Source organism: Solea senegalensis, linkage group LG4, assembly GCF_019176455.1.
Source record: "Solea senegalensis isolate Sse05_10M linkage group LG4, IFAPA_SoseM_1, whole genome shotgun sequence".
Classification (NCBI taxonomy): Eukaryota; Metazoa; Chordata; class Actinopteri; order Pleuronectiformes; family Soleidae; genus Solea; species Solea senegalensis.
Window position 1 is genome coordinate 19,417,221 of NC_058024.1, and position 18,633 is coordinate 19,435,853.

An 18,633-nucleotide genomic window follows, 5' to 3' on the forward strand; every position below is an offset into this window, starting at 1 on the left:
CGCAATACAGCAAAGTTGGGATTCAGAAGCAGCTTTCCCCCTGAAATGTTATATTAGATGCCAGCCATTGTGTTGAATCTCCTGCATATAGGCCGCAAGCATCAGCTGCCGCGTGCCTGCCCCATACGGTCCTGCTCCAGAGCTCCACAAACCATGAAATGAATATGGAAAGACGCGTAAATCACCTGACGTGCAGCGGCAGACGACGACGATGAGCCTACACATTGTGGAACGACAAAAAGACAGGACTTCTTATCAAATGTCACTCCAGAGTCGTCAGTAAGTGCAACGACAGAGCGAATCACGGAGATTTGTGTCATGAATTACACCAAACAGGGATTATCATAAGATCTACGTCCACACAGACACAGTGTGAAAGGATTCTGTGCAAACACGAAACCATTCGCCAAAACTAACAGCAGCCTTACAGCCAAGAAACAAAAAAAACAACAAATCCCCATTGTTATCCCATTATCCCATAGCATAAGTATTCATGCTTCTCCAGGAAGGCGTTATAACATAGAGAGAGAGGCAGGAACAGAAAAAGAAAAGAAACTAGGACACAGTCATGATAGGGCCCTCGCGTCCTCACACACCGTCTCTTGTGTCAAAAATGACCGGAATAATAATAATAATAATGTTTATCTGAAGGATAACAATATGTTCCTTGCACAGATACGTGCCAGGAGCCGTTTTCGGCCCTTGCCATTCGTGGCTCGGGCTGAAACAAGCAGCTTAAGTACCAGGGATAGGAGGGCCTTTTGTTTCAGGGATAACTAGAATCACCTGGCACACAAGGGAACATTAAATCCTCAGCAACTGTTCTTTTTTTCTTACTGGATACAAACCGTCTCTAACATCTAATTTCTTATCACATAAGGGAGAAACAATACCACTCGTATACACCCTGTCTCCACCCCTCTGTTTTCTGTATAGTTCTCTCTTTTCCCACTGACTTTGAAGCCCCCGCTACCCAACACAAGTCTCAACACGCTGCACGAAAAGCTGCTCCAACACCGAGATCAAACACTCGAGCACCTGTCAGCCGTACTCCAGCAGCGATTTTCATTACCGCCGCTCGCCACTTAAGCTCGAGTGTACGGAGTATGATTATGGCACTAGTGGTTCATTGGGAACGTGCCAAGTAAACCATCTGCTGGTGCTGTCGGAGAGAGGTATAATCATAATGATGGGCATGATGGCTCTCAGCTTTATATAGTCCAGGAGCAGCAATAGCACAATGGCAGAGGGAGGAGTTTGCCCTTGAACAAGACACCGTCTCCATATCAATGCAGAGGTGATTTCAAAAGATGAGATGACGCTCACCTCACACAAGTACAGTATTTATATCTTTTGATTTATGTTGAAAATGGTTCTCTTGAGCCATCACCTGTCCATACATGCCTGGAAAAAACAGATTCTTGCATTTTCTTTATGCCATTTGTCCTACAGGTGTACGCAAGAGTATTGGGGCCACATGTAAAACAAATTGGAGAACAAAAAGTCAGAAATCTATGAAAAAAGTTGTGTGGTTTAATTATTTGTCTTTCTTTCAATTATTATTTTTGTTTTACATGTGGCTCCTAATACTCTTCCGTACAGGAGAGTGCGACTGAAACGAAGCGCCTGTGAAACAATAACGTGTTTGATCTCAAGCACAAAACCAAAGAAATTGTCACACGTGTGATTTGCACTAACAGAGTCATTTATTGTGAGTTTCACTTTAGAACTCATTTGAGGGTAGTAACAGTTACTCAATCATTCTCCCGTCTTCAGCATGTACGCACACATTTCACGTTTACCCGGCTTTTTTGACGGTAAAGTCAAATATGGAGCACTTTTTTTTTGTTTTTTTTTCAAATTGGATTCATTAAAATCGAATAGAGTTGCCTTGCTCTTTTTTTTTTTTTTTTTGGAAACTTGAAATCGGTGTTGCAGGTACGTTGCTCGGTTGTGATTAGTGCGATGTGGTGTAAAAGGCACTTCCATTATCACATTTTTGTGTCTGGTGTGAAAAGATGTTGCTCATATTTCTCCCCGAGGCATTTGCTGTACATGACCGTAGCCGCCGACCACGTAAAAACTACCAGGTAACATCTTCATTAGAGAGATAAATAATGAACTGTGGTGGAGAATATGGATGTAGTGAAGCCACCAATTCATTTCTGGAATACAGACAAAGACCTTTTTTGTACAAACGGAAAAAAAAAATTACTTTTTGCCTGTTTTGATTTGATTCGCCGTCACTAAATGCTACTCGGGGGCATAAAAAGAGCTTGTGAGAATGAAAGTTTCAAACCTTAAAAACTGTGATGCAGCCTCTTTAGGATGTCTCACTGCAGGTATGTTACACTGGCTGTCATTTCTGTGTGGTAGTTGACCTGCAACAGTCCGGGTTATAATAAAAAAAAAAGAAGTGATGCCACGAGAGGCCTTTACAGTGACCAGTGCTGATCCCGCACACATTTGGACGTTGCAGGGCTGGAGGTTGCCCCAGTGATATAGTGCTGAGGTGTCATGCCATGGTAACAACTGTTAAACTGTGGAGGTGTTGTATACACTGCAGCCACTCCAAGGCTGTAAATCAGAGCTCTGGTTTTAGGAGCTCTCGCTGACTTTTAAATGCCCAGCTGGATGGTACAAGTTCCCGTCCCGACCATAAAACATTTCTCGTTTAGTCACGATTTCACTTCATACTGTAAATAAATAGACGAGTGCCTCGGACAGCGCTCTGAATGCGCCGAATTCAGCGATAAGAGGTTGTGTGGAATGCAAAATTTGTTTTGGATCGCCCTGTAACAAATGATCCCATTTAAATGTGTTCTTGGAAAAAGTCGGGCTGCTGGGACAAGTGAGGGAGAGCATCTTAAGAGTGGTATTGCCATGTTGATACAACCTCAGCCAACATAATCAGTAACAGCGCAGCAAGTGGACAGTAATGCTGAAGACAGGAGAGCAAACACTTTTTGTCTGAGGGTTTGGAGTGGTATTGGTGTGTGTATGTGTGTGTGTGTGTGTGTGTGTGTGTGTGTGTGTGTGTGTGTGTGTGTGTGACTGCGAGTCGGGGTCAGATCCGAGTCAGCTGGTGCCAAAAACTGGACGGCATGAAGCTTTCCATCTTGTCCGCGAAAAAACCCAGGGGTGCAAAGAGTGTGCTGAAGAACTGCGAGGGAGAAAAAGCAGAATGAGCCTTCGTGTGCCAGGAAAACCTCTTATAGAAAAAGAAAGAAAAACACTTAACGCGACATCCACAAAAAGGTACCAAGTTCACGAGTTCAGTCTCAAAGCCTACAGTAAAAAGAACTGAAAGAAACGGAAAAAAGGTTTCTATTATAGTCCTATTGTCCTTCATGGAAACAAGAAAGATGCAGCGTTAGAAACACAAGAAATGGAGAGATGAGGAGATGAGGACGTCCACACATACAACTTCAACATCTTCATCACTCATGTGTTCGTGATTAACAGCAAATTAAGTCAAGTTAGATTAAGATCTGCGACATATAATGCCGTACGCCGTGTGCATAATAAAAGATTTTTTTCATGCACATGTTAGTGATTTAGGTTTCGCCAGCAAGAGTAAGATGTCCTTTAAAATATGACTATATGGTCTCTCACTGAAACGACCGGACGTGTTGCTTGATGCACTTGACACTTTAATAGTTTTAAAAGTGGACATATCATCCCGGCCAGACCGGAGCAAATCAAGCGTTCCCTAATCCTATTTAATATATGAAACATAGTCGCCGTCCATACATGTGTGGTGTCCATAAATAAAGTAAAAGCAGACGACCACAAGCACTACTCCTGCCACGTCTTGCTTGGATTTTCTTTCCGAGAGAGAGATTTTCTTTTCTTTCTTTCTTTCTTTTTTTTGATGACCTCTTTGTTCCTAACACACTCCATTACCTGTTATATAGACCAGACTCTGCCCTGCTGTTTCTTTTTTTACTCAAAACAAAAAGAAGAGCATGACATGTTCCCTGCAAGTTTTATTTTTGCGGGATCTATTAAAACAGAATGATCAAAAAAGACAAAAGGTGGTTTTCACACAGCACATTAGCATTTTAGATTCTAAACTTTTAAAGGTTATTTGTTACATAATGATGAAAAGGTGCTGTCAATGATAGAATACGTTTGACCCAGAGATTGTTTTCGCGGGAAATGTTGACCTTGACAGGCTTAAGAGGTTAAAAGACTGAGTTCACAAACAACATGCATGTTAATCATGGAATCATGGAAAACCGGTTTCTATATAAACACCAAATAATAAGATGACAGGTTTAGTTACAGTACTTACTGCTTTGGCAAAGACACCCATGAGCTCGGGGAACTGATGTGTGAGCATGGCCAGTATGGCAGTGAAGGAGCAAAGGCCTGCTGTGAAGAGGATGAAGAAGGGAAGCTCTTTTTTCGGGTACACGGACACCTCGTGAAAAGCTGCAGCGAGAGAAAGAGAAAGAGACAGACAAAGTGAGGTGGTTTTAATTGTGACAAGACACATTTACAAACAGCAATGGATACACGGCCAGGGTATTTACAGGGCAGTAGTTCCCTATCTGCGGTTTCTGTGCATCCTGGGTAAGGGTAAAACAGGTGACCCTTCTCCAGAGGGTAAGGAATTATCCGGAAGGCTGCAAACAGACAAAGGAGCAGATGTGACGTCATGTACAGCACTGTGCAAACAGTAAAGCAGATATTTGTCGACATCAAACAGTAGCACAAAAACACAGGTTTAACCATTTTAATAAATTTTTCAAACAATTTCGATAATTGATTAATCGGTTTGGAGCTTTTTTTCATGATTAAAAGAAGATTTCCGATTGTTTAAGCTTCTTAAATATGAATATTTTCTTAATTTCTTTGCTCTGGATAACAAATAAATCATTAAAAAGTCAATCATTTTGGTTGGTGGACAAAACAAAACATTTGAGAACATCATCATGTCCAGGTTTGACAAAGACTGATCAACATTTTTTAAGGTTTTCTGATATTTTATGGACCAAACGATTAATCGAGAAAATAATCGATAGATGAATCAATTCTGAAAATAATCATAGTTGCAGCTCTATACTTAATACTTGACACTTTAACATGAAGAAGCTGTTTTTTCCATAATTTCTGGACAGGTTACAATAAAGTGAGAGAAATAATTAAACTAATAAGAATGGATTTTATTTATGGGCGCGTTTCACGACACTCAAGGTCAACTTACTGCATTAAAACAGTAAACAGAACAAGAACACACTATATAAGAACAGAACAAAGGTGATTTCAAAGAGTTACTTTAAAACATAACCATCTGCCATAAATATATTTCTTACAATTAAGAAAACAGTGGTGAAGAATAGAGACAGAAATAATACTCACTGCCCTCCCAGGTGCAGTGTAATAGGTTTAACGCTCCCTCTGCCCTCTTCCAGTGCTGCAGGTGAAAGAAAGCGTATGCCACTGCCTCGCTGTCACCTCTCTTCAGGATGTGCTCTGGAGGCAGGATCAAACTCTTCATCTCTAATAAGTACTGACGAGAGGAAAAGAAAAGACAGATGCACTCAAAACCTGGATGTGTGCGCAGAGCAGAGGAGAGGAGACTGGTACAACTGTAAACCACAACAATGAAGAAAGAACAGCAGGAAGGAAGGAAGGAAGTCAAACACACAAGCATTATGTGTCAAATTAAGGATGTAACTGCAAGAAATAATACATTACCATATTCATAATTGACAAGTAATTGACTATAAAATCAATCTGCTACTATTTTGACAAAAGATTGACCAATAAATAACTGTTAATCAGTTCTTCTTAAATATTTATGGACCACACATCTAATAGAGAATAAAGAAATGAAAAGTCATTCTTCTGACTTTGTCACCCCCACAGGAAAACATGTCACTAACCCCCATGCTAAATCTGAAGTTTGCTAAGTGTTTTAAACTACATTCCCTGCCCTGCTGGGAGGAGCCGTACACATACACAGGTACACGAGTTAGTGTGGACCAAAGCAGGTGAACGTCGGCGTTTGTCAGCGCTCGTAAAGAATACCAACGTAAAGAAACCAGCATCAAACGTCCTGTTCCGCAAACACATAGAGAAGCGACGCTCAACTGCCTTGGTCCCCACTAAAGCATGTGCACGCTAAATTGGAACCAAAGCAGCCTAATGTCTCCGTTAGCCAGTGTTTGTGCAGAATAGAAATGTAAATGCACGAGTGTGTCAAACCTCCCGTTCAACCAACACGTAGAGGAACGACATTTCCACCATTTAATGACAGACGGTACACAAACACAGCACGTGTTGCATGTCTTTGCATCATGGTAAGACGCATGTTTGAACACTTGTTGCACATCCTCCTCTATCTCATTATGCATCACACGGCCTTTCCCCGCCTCAGGTTACACACAAGCGATCTGTTAAACAAACCGTCAGTGAATATTGAAATCCCCGTGCGTTTGAAAAGTGGCAGGGAAAAGGAAGCCCGTTTATTTGTCAGTGAAAGTACAATTTATTGAGACATGAGCCTAAATTGCATTGGTGTACGTTTGGGTTTTAAGAAAAAAAGGCCTTTCCCTTGGGGTCACAAATCACTTCAAGCTGCTTTAATGGTTTCATTCACATTTTTTCTACTTCCTCCTCCATCAACACTTGACTCAACTCGATCATATGATTGTGCAATTCCCTCTGGCTCACTCCCCGAGGACTGAAAACCCTTTTTTCCACGCGAGGTATTTGTTGAGAGTCTTATTTTGCAATTGTTCAAGGTGGGAGGGAAAAGCTTTCCAAAGCCCTGTGTGTGTTATTGTTACAGTGTAGTACACTCATTCCATGAATGTGTAACATCCCTGACTCACCCCTCACCCCTCCTCTCATTCCCTACTGTGTTAGAGTGTGTGTTACTGTGCTGGCCCACATCTCAGATGTAAAATGTATAGAGCAGGGCCACACAAACAAGGCATTCTGAAATAACGTTGTGAGAATACTGTGCTTTGTTTTTTTTTAACATTATCATGACAGTATTCTTAAGAAGGCCTTACTTTGGCAGAGGATCACGATTACTAGATGCACGGTGACTTTGATGAACTTGTCACTGTGTGATCTACATCTGTGGTGCCCAGGGTGGTTAGGAGTCCACGTGTAACAAAACCCACGCGCAGGGCTGGGGCCCCCCTGGGCTGGATTCCCAGGCGGCCGGCATCACAGCGCTCTGGATCTCAGAATGACACTTTGGGAAGGTTACCCCAGAGCTAATCCTGTCTAATCCTTTCCATGGTCACAGGCTCAGCCAGCCAGCCAGACCATGCTGCTTCACCCATCTCCCCCTGCCTTGTCCTCTTGTCTCCAGTCTCACCCCATGATCACACAGCTGCCCATGCTCTGCAAACTGCTCATCCTCTTTTTTACCTAAAATGTCTGTTACTGCTACCGACACTGACAGGTGATCCATCTCGTTCTCTTCACCTCTAACAAACCTGCTTCACCACCAGTCTGCCAGTGCTCAGCGTCTTCCTCTCCCCCTCTATCTACACGTCTTAAAGTGGAACTCTGAGGGAAGCAAGACTGTAACAACAACAAAGAAAAAAAAATCACCCGACACAGACGACACTTTGTACACGTGGTAATGAATTTTGCATAATGTCTGGTGTAAGCCATGAAATGCTATATTCATATATTCTGCCTTATGGCCAGACCATCATAGGTCTATCAGCAAATAAGATGAATTAATAAAATACACACTTTTAAAATAGTGGTAGTTGCATAAGTGACTAAAAAGTCCTAAAGTAGAAAGTATTAAAGGTTATTTCATAAAGTTGTATACATTTACTATCATTACACTATCTTTGATTACTCATAGTGTAAACGGCTGAAAGAAAACAATCCAGTTACTCTGTATAAAATTATTTCTTAATGTAAAAGCTATAAAACAAACAAATTTTGATATAAGGCATTGCAATAATGCCAGAATGTCACATCATTGCATCCCTAGTAAAGGCCCTATAAAGCCAACAACCACAGGTAAGAGGTGAGAGACTCCTCCTCATACAATACCAGCAGACAGATCTGCCTCCATCTTCCTCTATTCTCTTCTCTTTCCATCCTAACCTGTAGACATTACGATACTCGGCGGCGAGAGACAAGCAGAAGCTCACTTCTCCTGTCTGACTCACTTAAAGCCCAGCTCTCTCTGTTCCAGCAGAGACACTCAACTACCAGTCGTCTTTTATTCTCCACAAAAATCTTTTTCCATCTTCCACTTTCCTCAACGGCCTTTTCAGGCCGAACTCAAGAAGAAACCATCACAGTCCTTAAGAGCAAAATAACAACGGAAATGTATATTCCTTAATTTTACATTTCAATATGGTAGGACATGCACAGAGCAGACACTTTTTTTTTTTCTATTGGTAAACGTGGATATTTCACAGTTAAACTCTTCCTCCAGGAGTCAGTTGCTGATAATGAGAGGACACTCATGCAGGTCTGGGTCCTCTGTGTGTTAAGATTAACCATTTAGAGAGACGTGCTGCTCAGCTGTCCTTCCTTTGCATGCCATGGCATTAGAAATGGTGACACTTCAGTCTCCTGCGCTTGTCTCCCTCCCTCTCTCGCTCTTTAGTCTGCTTCTCTGCTCCCTCTCGCCTCTTTGATGAAGGGATTGAGTTTCATGTGTTCTCCTTTTAACCCTGGGCAGTCATAAGCCCAGAGCATAACTCATAATGGGCCTCCTGATTCTAATCTGCGGAACTTCGCCTCTCACATTGGGACGCACCGGCAACAAAGACATCAGCTCTGTAAGAGTTGGACAAACCCTCAGATTGACAGTGAGGGAACATAAAGACAACTAGGTACTGGGTTTAGGAATTGTGTAGTCAGGAGTTGCTGCAACCAGCTACTGCTACCTCAACTGACGAAAGTGGGCTGGGATGAGGCAAATTGTAACTATGCCTTGAATCAAACCTCATTCATCTTAATTCACAACAAACCCGGGACTGCTGCTCTGTCAGAATTCACAAACCAAAAAGCCAATTTCAGAGGTAAACTAAGACAAGGCCCACGCTTCTGGGTCTTGACAGGCAATCTCGACGAGAACATGTCAACCAGAATGAGGTGAGATGAGAAACTGCCTTTTAAAGTGGCGTAAACTGGCAAAGTGGATGGCGACGGGTTCGCCATGACTGCTCCACAACGAGGCCGTGAGGACCAGAGCAAATGCAAATGTGAAGCAGATTCAGGTAGCAGGAACATTTGATCAGCTACCCGGGCACCGTCAATCACTTAACCACTGGCTGGTGGGGACGCTGACTGGAAGGGACAGACAGATGGAGAAAAGGGAGGAGGTAGCGGAGAGGAGAATAAATAGAGGAGGACAAGAAGACGATGAGGAAAGGAAAATGTGAAAGGAGCAAAATGGGAAGAGGAAAGAAATGGGAACAACGTGGAGAGTTGGTAAAGGGAAAGAGGTAATTAGGGAGGAGGATGGTTTGCACTTCAACAGATGTGCGATTGAAATGTGTGTGTGTGTGTACTTAAGTTGTGTATATCATAGCACCATTGAACACAGTTTGAATGTCCTCATGTGACGCAGCCTTGCACGCATGATATTAATATATAAGGCACGCTTGAAAACACACCCACACACACATATTGTGTCACTAATGATGTTTATTCACTCATCTAACTGACAGAAAACACTGAGACGAGGATGATGTACAAAAAAAAAAAACTACACCTGCTGAACATTAGTATGTTCACATTTTCCCACTGAGAACCATAGACTACATATAAAGACTGGCATATCATCCATCTATCTATCTGCACACGACAACCAGAGTCTAATGTTTCCTAATCCAGAAGAAGACATTCGGTCAATAAATATAACCCATATGATTAGCTGCACCTAGGGATGCACAATATTTTGGCTGATGTCTTATATATCAGAAGTGCTTTGGCATTGTGTGTGTTTTTCCCTAGTGTTTTAGTCAATAGTCATATGAGAAGATCGAGGAGTGTTTACCGATATCCAATAATACATTTTAAAGCCAATATGGCCAAATACCGATATTTTGCCGAAAATATAATGCTGATAATATTGTGCCTCCCTTACTGTATCAGAGGTTAATCCAAGAATGATGGCTTGGTAAAACAAATGCCATCTACTCCATCACCACCAGCGATGTGTGTGTCAACAGGTAATGAACAAGTAAAAGTTTCAACAAATATTAAATTGATAGGTCATGACTATTTTATTATTGTGAGGGCCACAGGCACCAGCAATTTTTCTGTTTCCCACAACTTTACTTATAACACCAATAGTGTCAAATCACCAATAACATCAATAGTGTCAAATCACCAAAAACACCAATAGTGTCAAATCACCAATAGTGTCAAATCACCAATAACACCAATAGTGTCAAATCACCTATAACACCAGTGTCAAATCACCTATAACACCAATAGTGTCAAATCACCAATAACACCAATAGTGTCAAATCACCAAAACACCAATAGTGTCAAATCACCTATAACAACAATAGTGTCAAATCACCAATAACACCAATAGTGTCAAATCACCAAAAACACCAATAGTGTCAAATCACCAATAACAACAATAGTGTCAAATCACCAATAACACCAATAGTGTCAAACAACACCAATAGTGTCAAATCACCTATAACACCAATAGTGTCAAATCACCTATAACACCAATAGTGTCAAATCACCAATAACACCAATAGTGTCAAATCACCAATAACAACAATAGTGTCAAATCACCAATAACACCAATAGTGTCAAATCTAAAAACAATGACCTTGCCTTGACCGGCTTAAGTTACAGGTGTAATCATCATTGGGTCAGACCACAACAGAAAGCAACATCCCTTCCTTCCCCACGCAAGACAATTTCATCCAAAACCTCACAACTCCATTTTCAGGCCTTAGTATTAGATGTTTAAGCAGCTACAAGCAGCAATAGACTGGCTCTCACACCCCTGTATGTACTGTATGCACACTCACAGAGGTCATTTTGACAAAGTTAGAAGTGGTTGTCTCACTCTCTGTTCAGCTCATACAGTGTCTGAGAGAGAATGATGGAATAGGAGAGGATACGAAACAGGATGAGGGTACGTGATGAGAGGGGAGGGGAAGGGATGGCTGCCTCTGGGTGGGACATGGAGGGAACAGTAGGGAGAAAATTGAAGATGAGGGCCTCACAAAAGCTGGCTGATGTGTACAAAACATCACCACACACTAAAAGTAGTGCACTAAAACACCACCTCACTACAAAGGCTAAACTAGGACAAAACTGTATGTGTGACATCTAATCCTGGGAACAGGAATAGAATATTTATCCAGTAAAGTGCCTCTGCTTGCTGCATTTCACTGTGCATGAATGTGCCCAAATATACCTTGAATAATTACAGTTTTAGTTCAAACTTTAAGTAAAAATTCAACCTACCGCTAAAATGTGCATGCATATTTCCTGTAGTAGTCGGATGTTGAAAGCAAATACAACATAACCTTTGTTTTCACATGTTGTGTTTCTTTTAAAAGGAACTATATAACAGCATACTGTAAAAAACATGTATTAGAAACAACTATATAAAAAGAGTTTCAACAACTGAAAAATCTGAACATCTGTATGATGTATACTGACACCTGCAGGGGAGCCAGTTAATAACATATCTGGCTGCTCTATATGAACAATTCATCCGTCTGCCTACTTTACACGTTTGTTCCTTGTGTGTCTGGTAGTCACAGGAGCCTGCTGTGTTCAGACTACTATTTATTTTGTAAAAAGTTGGTACATCTACTCCACACATCTTGCAGCATAGCAGGAAATATAACATGTGCTTCACTTCACAGTGTGATTACTGACCTTTGGCACATGTGGATTGAACTCCACAGCTCTGTGTATGGCCTCCACAGCGTTCATCTCGGCTGTGCTTAGTCCCCGCCTGGACGCTGCCTCTGGAGAGAACCTGTGGCAACGCACACACATCAAATGTTACCGAAGCCAAAACACATCGCATAAAGTGTAAATAAAATGCATTCATTCAGATGTTAACTTTGCAACCCAGAAGGAAACGTACTTATCTGACACAGCCCGTGCTTTCAACAGAGCAGATGTGTAACATATAGTGGCTGATTTTGGCAAGCTGATGTCTACAAAAAGAGAAGAAGAAATTAGGACATACGTCATCTAGGTATTTTGATTTTAAACAATGCCATGCAACTTTTTAAACCTTAGAAAAAGGACAGCTTCAAATGTATTTTCTTTTAAAAACGCAAAACTATGCATACTGTTTACATTAGCCAGGTGTTTTTGGGCCACTAACATCTGAGACTGAATGATCATCTGTGAATGAAAAGCTTACTTTGTTTACAGGTACGCACATTATCGATGAACCCGAGTGGTCACATGATGCATGTTTTGAGATTGTGATTGAGTAGATTGAGTACGAATAAAGAAAAATACTTCTGATTCTGAGCTAAAACACTCGTCTGGATGCAGAACGTTTTTAAACTGTTGGCAGTGTTTTCATATTAAAGGCTTAGGCCTACACCCATACTAAAGAATAATTCTGTTCAATTAAAAAAAAGCAAATCAAGAAAGCACATCCAGCAAACTCACATTGTGTTATATTAAAGATTAAATATTTATTTTGTCCAGTCTTACCATCATATTTGGCGAGGACTGCTTGGACGTCAGCGTATGCCTGAAGCTCTAGTAATGCCTCCAAGAGGTTTTCGTGGATATTTAACATTCCTAGTAATGGGAACTCCTTCATTAACTGTAAGGTGAGAAAACATCAAGGTTACTCAGTCGCAGGAGTTTGACAAGCAAGAGGATACAGCACTATTTCTAATTTCGAACTTCTAACAGAAACTCACATCTCTCATCATTTTCACAGCTTCTTTAATTCGCCCAAGCTTGCGTGCACACATTGCCAGTCTGCGTTTAATGTACACCAGTAAGTTGATATCTTTTCCAGCTGTGAATATCAAGCAAAAATATCATATAAACAAAACACCTTTCAGTCAAAGGGAATAGAAAACTTTGAGAATATAAATAAAAAGAGGACACAGTCTATAGTGGGATCTTTTATGTCATGTTATGTTATGTTATGTTATAACAACACTTACCTGTGACAGTTGCACAAGCAGGATTTAACCATAGTTTCTCTACAACAAGTCAACTATCGTAATGCTAATACCAACTGTGAATATCACATAATCAAATCCATCGTTACCAATAGTTAAAGCTTTTTTGAAGAGGCGTTCGGCTTCTGTGATGGTGGTGGCTTCTTCCTCTGCTAAAAGAACGTACGCTGCAGCACATCTACACAATTCACAAAGACAGACGACAACAGTTGGCAATCAAAAGCACCAATAAACTGGTAGTTACGTGCTTCTATTAACGTATTTAAACTACCCAACAGCAGACGCTATTACAGCAGTTATTTAAGGAGATAATGTGTAAGTGTGTACAAGTAGGACTCACTCATGGTTCATTTCTATGGCCTGGTAAGCTGCTCTGATCCTGGCTTGAGGATTTCTCTCTCTCCAGGCTTTCTGCATCACTGCAACCAGAGGATGAAATCAGGATTTTTTCCAGATGAAAACATAAACTTCTCAAATATTCATCTTGTATATGCGGCTGAGTTCCACAGCTGCAGTTTTGTGTAAACATTTACAGAGAAGATGCTATAATGATTTAAAAAAAAAAAAAAAGCAATATTACAAATGTAAATGGATAAAACTCACCAGCATCTTCTGGTTTTAACTGCTGTGTGTCTCCTGTAAAGAATGTCTGATGGTCTTGGGCAGACAGATTCATATCATAGTACGTCAAGGGCTCCTTCCCCGTTACCCAGGTGTACCTGTAGAGTAAAATACAAAACTCAAGCACATTGAATCATTTAAAACTGAATGAACTTTCTTACCCACAGGACACAGCATCTACCTTTACATTCAAATCATTGTGAAATATCCACTTCTCCTTATCGGCTTCCAATTTATGTCTTTGGCTTTCATCTGTTACTTACTATATATTTCTGTTCTATTTATTCCGTTTTATACAGTTTATACTTGTTTACAATTATATTTTATTTGTATTTTGACAATTTGGTCAACTACAGTGTCTAGCAGTGTCTCTATAGAAATACAGCCAAATATACAATGTTGCCAAACCCCAGACACACCTGTTGTATTCTGCTCCTCTGAACAGATTGAGAGGATTCCTCCACACCTTACACTCTAACAAAGAGAAGACATTGTCATTAGTGTTAGTCATGTCATATTGAGAGTAGCATTGCTGTTATAGTTTATATGATGTTTACATATATATAATGTATGTATTTACCTGAAACACTGGGTCTTGGTTCCGCCTCTCCATTAACTGATGAGAACAGCCCGGTTGTGGAGCTGCTCTCAACTCCTCCCAGGAGAGGACGCAGGTGGCTCACGGACACTTGTTCGATGAATGAGGTCCCATATTTACGAAAATACCACCACTCAAATATCTGTGGCGAGGACATATAATGGGACAATGAGGCATATTTTATCCAAGTTACATGATAAAACTCAAAACTACATAAGTCAGTTTTAGACTAAATGGATAACAAATAAATGTGATTCATTCAACTTGAGCTCTTCTCTTGTTTTTATATCACCTAGTGATGGCTATTGGAACAAGACCACAAGACAAAGGGCTGGAACTGATGTTCTTAGTTGCAATACGTTCTAATATTTAATTTACATTTAATAGACTTTACACTTTATCCAAATGTCTAATCACTGATTCCCTGCAAGGAAGTCAGAATTTTGAAGATGTGTATTGACACATCTTCTGTGGTAGCAGACAGGACTTTTTTTTAGCAGACAGACAGACAGCAACGTGTTGTTTTCTTCATCCCTGCTTTTGATAGAGAAATAGCTTCAAACCCAGTCTCAATGTGAATGACGGAGAACAATAGCCATGGTCTCTCTTTAAGGCGTCACTTGGCAGCATCAACACCACCTGCTATCCTGTCATTGTGGGCAGCTGTGTCTACAGAGTGTGAATGATTGGTGATAGACAAAAAGTGCTGCATATACAGTAGATGCACTGTGTGAGTGTGACTATAAATGAGTGAGTGGCAAAACTTAATTTTAATGGAGTCGTTTCCAAGACGAGACATTTGTAAGCCTTTTTTAAAGTCAGGGTAGGTCTGTACAGATGGGAGAGTAAGCAAAATGCACTTTTTTGAACTCTATCCTCCTTCAGTTACCTAAATGGCTGAGGTTCATTGGTACAATGAGTTGTCTTCCATCTGGAAGGTCAGGGGTTTGATCCCAGGTTCTACTAGACTACATGCTAGTGTGTCCCTGAGCAAAACAATTAACCCCAAGTTGCTGTTGACACCTGTGCCGCGGGTGTGTGACAGAAAAAGTGCTGCATGTAGATGCAGTATGAATGAATGAATGAATGAATGAATGAATGAGTAAGTGAGGGAATGAGTGTGAATGTCAAGTTGTGTAGTATAGTGTGGGGTAGTGTAGCATTGTCATTAGGGGTGGGAATCACAGGGTACCTCACTATTCGATACAATACGCTATACATGGTTTACGATACCAATAATAGCACGATGCAACAATTCTGTGATAATCAATATATTGAGAGACAATCATACAGCGATACATCACAATATCTGTTTCACAGAAAAAAAAATGTCAGTGAAAAGTAAAAAGTGCAGGATTTCTCTATTTAATAGAGATTATTATCCTGCAGTAAACTCCCGCCCAGGTTTCCCCTCATTCTTTTGAGCAGGGCAAGTAGTGACACTAGGCGAGTGACACTGGCAGTGACTGGTTACTTTAGAGTGTCTTAATTTGTGAATCAAGGTGTATTGTGTATCATACTGCACGAGGAAAGTACAACAATATATCAATAAAATTGATATTTTGACCCGTGTGTGATTGAAAAGGTGCTGCGTGTAGATGCATGTATGAATGAATGAGTGAGTGAGTATGGTGTGCAGTACTGTGTAGTGTAAAGTGAGATATATAAATAAAGACCATTTATCATACAGGACAATTTAAATGGAGAGTGGTATTATCACATTTACAGGATGTGTAATAGTTCATAATTCAGATGATAACTTACAAGGATGAGTCCAGAGATGAGAGAGGAGGTTCCAGTGAGAGCCACATAGAATTTAGGAGTCAGTGTATTTAAAAACACCGAGGCTGAAAGAACAGAATAGTGAAGTGTCATCAGTGCAGTCAGAGTGGTTATTAGTTCCCTCTGCCAACACAGTGCAACAGAAAATAACTACTGCTCAAATCCACAGCGGCTAACAGTACATTATAATAAAATATCGCGTCTTACCAACAAACAGTGCTGTTAAAAAACAAACCGTTAAATTGATTATGAGCGGAGAATCGTTCAAATCTTCCGAAAACGTCCTGTGAAATTAGCAGCAGCTCCCGTTTCCTGCCTGCTAAAGCCAGACACCCGGAGGCTAACAATAGCTAGCTAGCAGCCGCGTTCATTCACCTGAGGTAAGAGACTCCTGCAGTTTCAGCGGACTCCACAGCACGTAGATCATGATCAGCACCATGCCGAACCAAATGAAGCACACGTACGTCCATGACCAGGAGAGCCACGACTTTAATTTTTCTGTAAATCCGAGAGATTGAGGATTACTGCCAGCGGTGTCCTCCATGATTCTCCGGATGTCTGTAAACAGAAGAGTCATGTGACCACGGAGGGACCTTTATTTTGAAAGCGCAATGAGAGCGAATTCTTTTCCGGAGGCTATATAAATGCTAAGTTATTATTTTGATCTCGTTTTTGTCCACGAACACTGTTTAAGTGAAATAATGATATATGCGTTTTGCAACTATCACTCTTTTATTTATGTACAGCTACAGTTGGCGTCACCACAGCGAATGACCTGCATGCAGGGCCGTTTCTAGCTTTGTGGGGGTATGCAAGATGCTGTTTGGGGGCCCCTAGTTTTTTAATGGTATTATGGTATCAAAAATGAATAATCCTAGTAGGGCAGAAAGGGGTTAGTAATGTCTCCATCATAGTTTGATATCCTCACTAACGGGAATGATGGGCAGCTCAATAATTTCCATCGTACCTGTCTGTCACACTGCAGTCCAACAATTTTTGACTTTATTTTTTAGGCATGTAAGGGATTTAATAAACACATGAGACATGTTATTTTAATTCTGCTCAGATGAGGCTTAACATGCAGCATTGGGGCCCACTGGTGGCCTGGAGGCCTTATGCATTTGCATAGCAAGAAATGAATATGACTAATGCCAGCATGTTTGATATGAAATAAATAAATAAAAATATCAGAACATATAAATCAGAATCAAAAAGGTTTGTATCAGACATAAATTGATAAATAATTGTCCTGTTGATCAATAATGTAAAAAAAGATTTGTTTGCATCTCTGACTGTGGTGCATTTTACAAATTAAATAGTGTGTGTAATGTATACATTCCACCTCTACCAACTATAGCACTGACATAGGTTCTATGTTTGAAAAGGCCATTATTAATTGCTGTACTTTGATACTTCAAATACATGTCTAGTGTCCTTTTTAATTGGGCTGCACCTTTCTCACAACTACTGATTATTACTTTCAATTATTCAAGTAATATTGATTATACGTTTGAGTTAAAATGCTTATTGCAGTATTTTCAAATCTGCCACAATATGTCCTCCATCTGACGTGAATCATCAGATCCGGCCTCCACCATGCAGTACTATTTCTGACCACTAAGTGGGGCCCTTACACCATAATGCTGTTCCTCTCTTGTGCCATTCTCTGACTGCAGGTGGAGACAGCACTCATTGTTGTTTCTCAACTCATCATCAGCGATTACATTACATTTTTACTTTTTTTATCAGATCATTCAACTCTGCTTTTATTCAAACTGCACATTACATACACACCCACAGATGCATTTAATTAGTTGAAAATAAATAGGTTATTGTGATGGTTGCTAGAAAAGGGACATGTTACACAACCTGCAGCACGTCTCACCATGAGTGACTTCCAGAACGGTGCAGAAATAAGCATGATTTGCTGGAATAATATGTTCTGGTTGAAGGTTACAGTCACTGAATGACAGCGAGCCAGATCTGGTCCTCCTCACACGTGCCCTTGGATGAATTTTGTCTGATGCTGTTGGACAAGCTCACGCAGGGTTAAAGGCCTGTCATATAAATCAGGTACAATCGCTTTAGAGGTGAAAACATGCATGATGCCTCTGACAGCGAGGAGGAGGAAGAAGAAGAAGAAGAAGAAGAGAGGGACAGGTGCAAGACAGGTTTGTAGAAAGAGTCCAGAGTGTAGAGCACGACCTGCGTGTCTGAATGTATTTGTAGCTAAAATGATATTTTCAAATGACCTCTGCTCGGTGACTCATCCTATAATAAAACATACATGTGCCCTCCAGGAATACATTGAGATAATTGTTATCTTATGTACACTCCACCACCTTTACTGGTTGAATGTCAATAGAAGTCAAATACAATTTATTGTATATTTAGATGCGTACCATAATTACACACCTATTGAAACCTTTATTTAGTTGACTTTAATGTGCATTTGTGTAATCACACAATTGTGGTCAGCCA

At 40.6% G+C, this 18,633-nt stretch overlaps 1 protein-coding gene across 1 annotated transcript; it reads right to left on the reverse strand.

Annotated features, from left to right (window-relative positions):
* Positions 1–1,684: 1,684 nt before the first annotated feature.
* Positions 1,685–16,715, reverse strand: st7l (suppression of tumorigenicity 7 like). The gene is made up of 15 exons (XM_044024696.1): positions 16,528–16,715; positions 16,135–16,217; positions 14,353–14,512; positions 14,192–14,246; positions 13,755–13,870; positions 13,492–13,570; positions 13,241–13,329; positions 12,882–12,982; positions 12,667–12,781; positions 12,080–12,152; positions 11,866–11,968; positions 5,368–5,518; positions 4,539–4,631; positions 4,298–4,437; positions 1,685–3,163 (listed from the first exon to the last, which is right to left on the reverse strand). Exons 1-15 carry the CDS (start codon positions 16,694–16,696, stop codon positions 3,068–3,070), a joined length of 1,623 nt encoding a protein of 540 aa, XP_043880631.1. The 5' UTR covers positions 16,697–16,715; the 3' UTR covers positions 1,685–3,067.
* Between the last annotated feature and the right edge of the window lie 1,918 nt (positions 16,716–18,633).

Excerpts from the sequence above, each read along its gene's own strand:
- st7l (XM_044024696.1), bottom strand. The coding sequence starts at position 16,696 with ATGGAGGACACCGCTGGCAGTAATCCTCAATCTCTCGGATTTACAGAA. Across the intron at positions 12,153-12,666 it reads AGTCCTCGCCAAATATGATG|ACATCAGCTTGCCAAAATCA; the intron begins GTAAGACTGGAC and ends CTCTTTTTGTAG. Across the intron at positions 5,519-11,865 it reads TCAATCCACATGTGCCAAAG|TACTTATTAGAGATGAAGAG; the intron begins GTCAGTAATCAC and ends TCCTCTCGTCAG.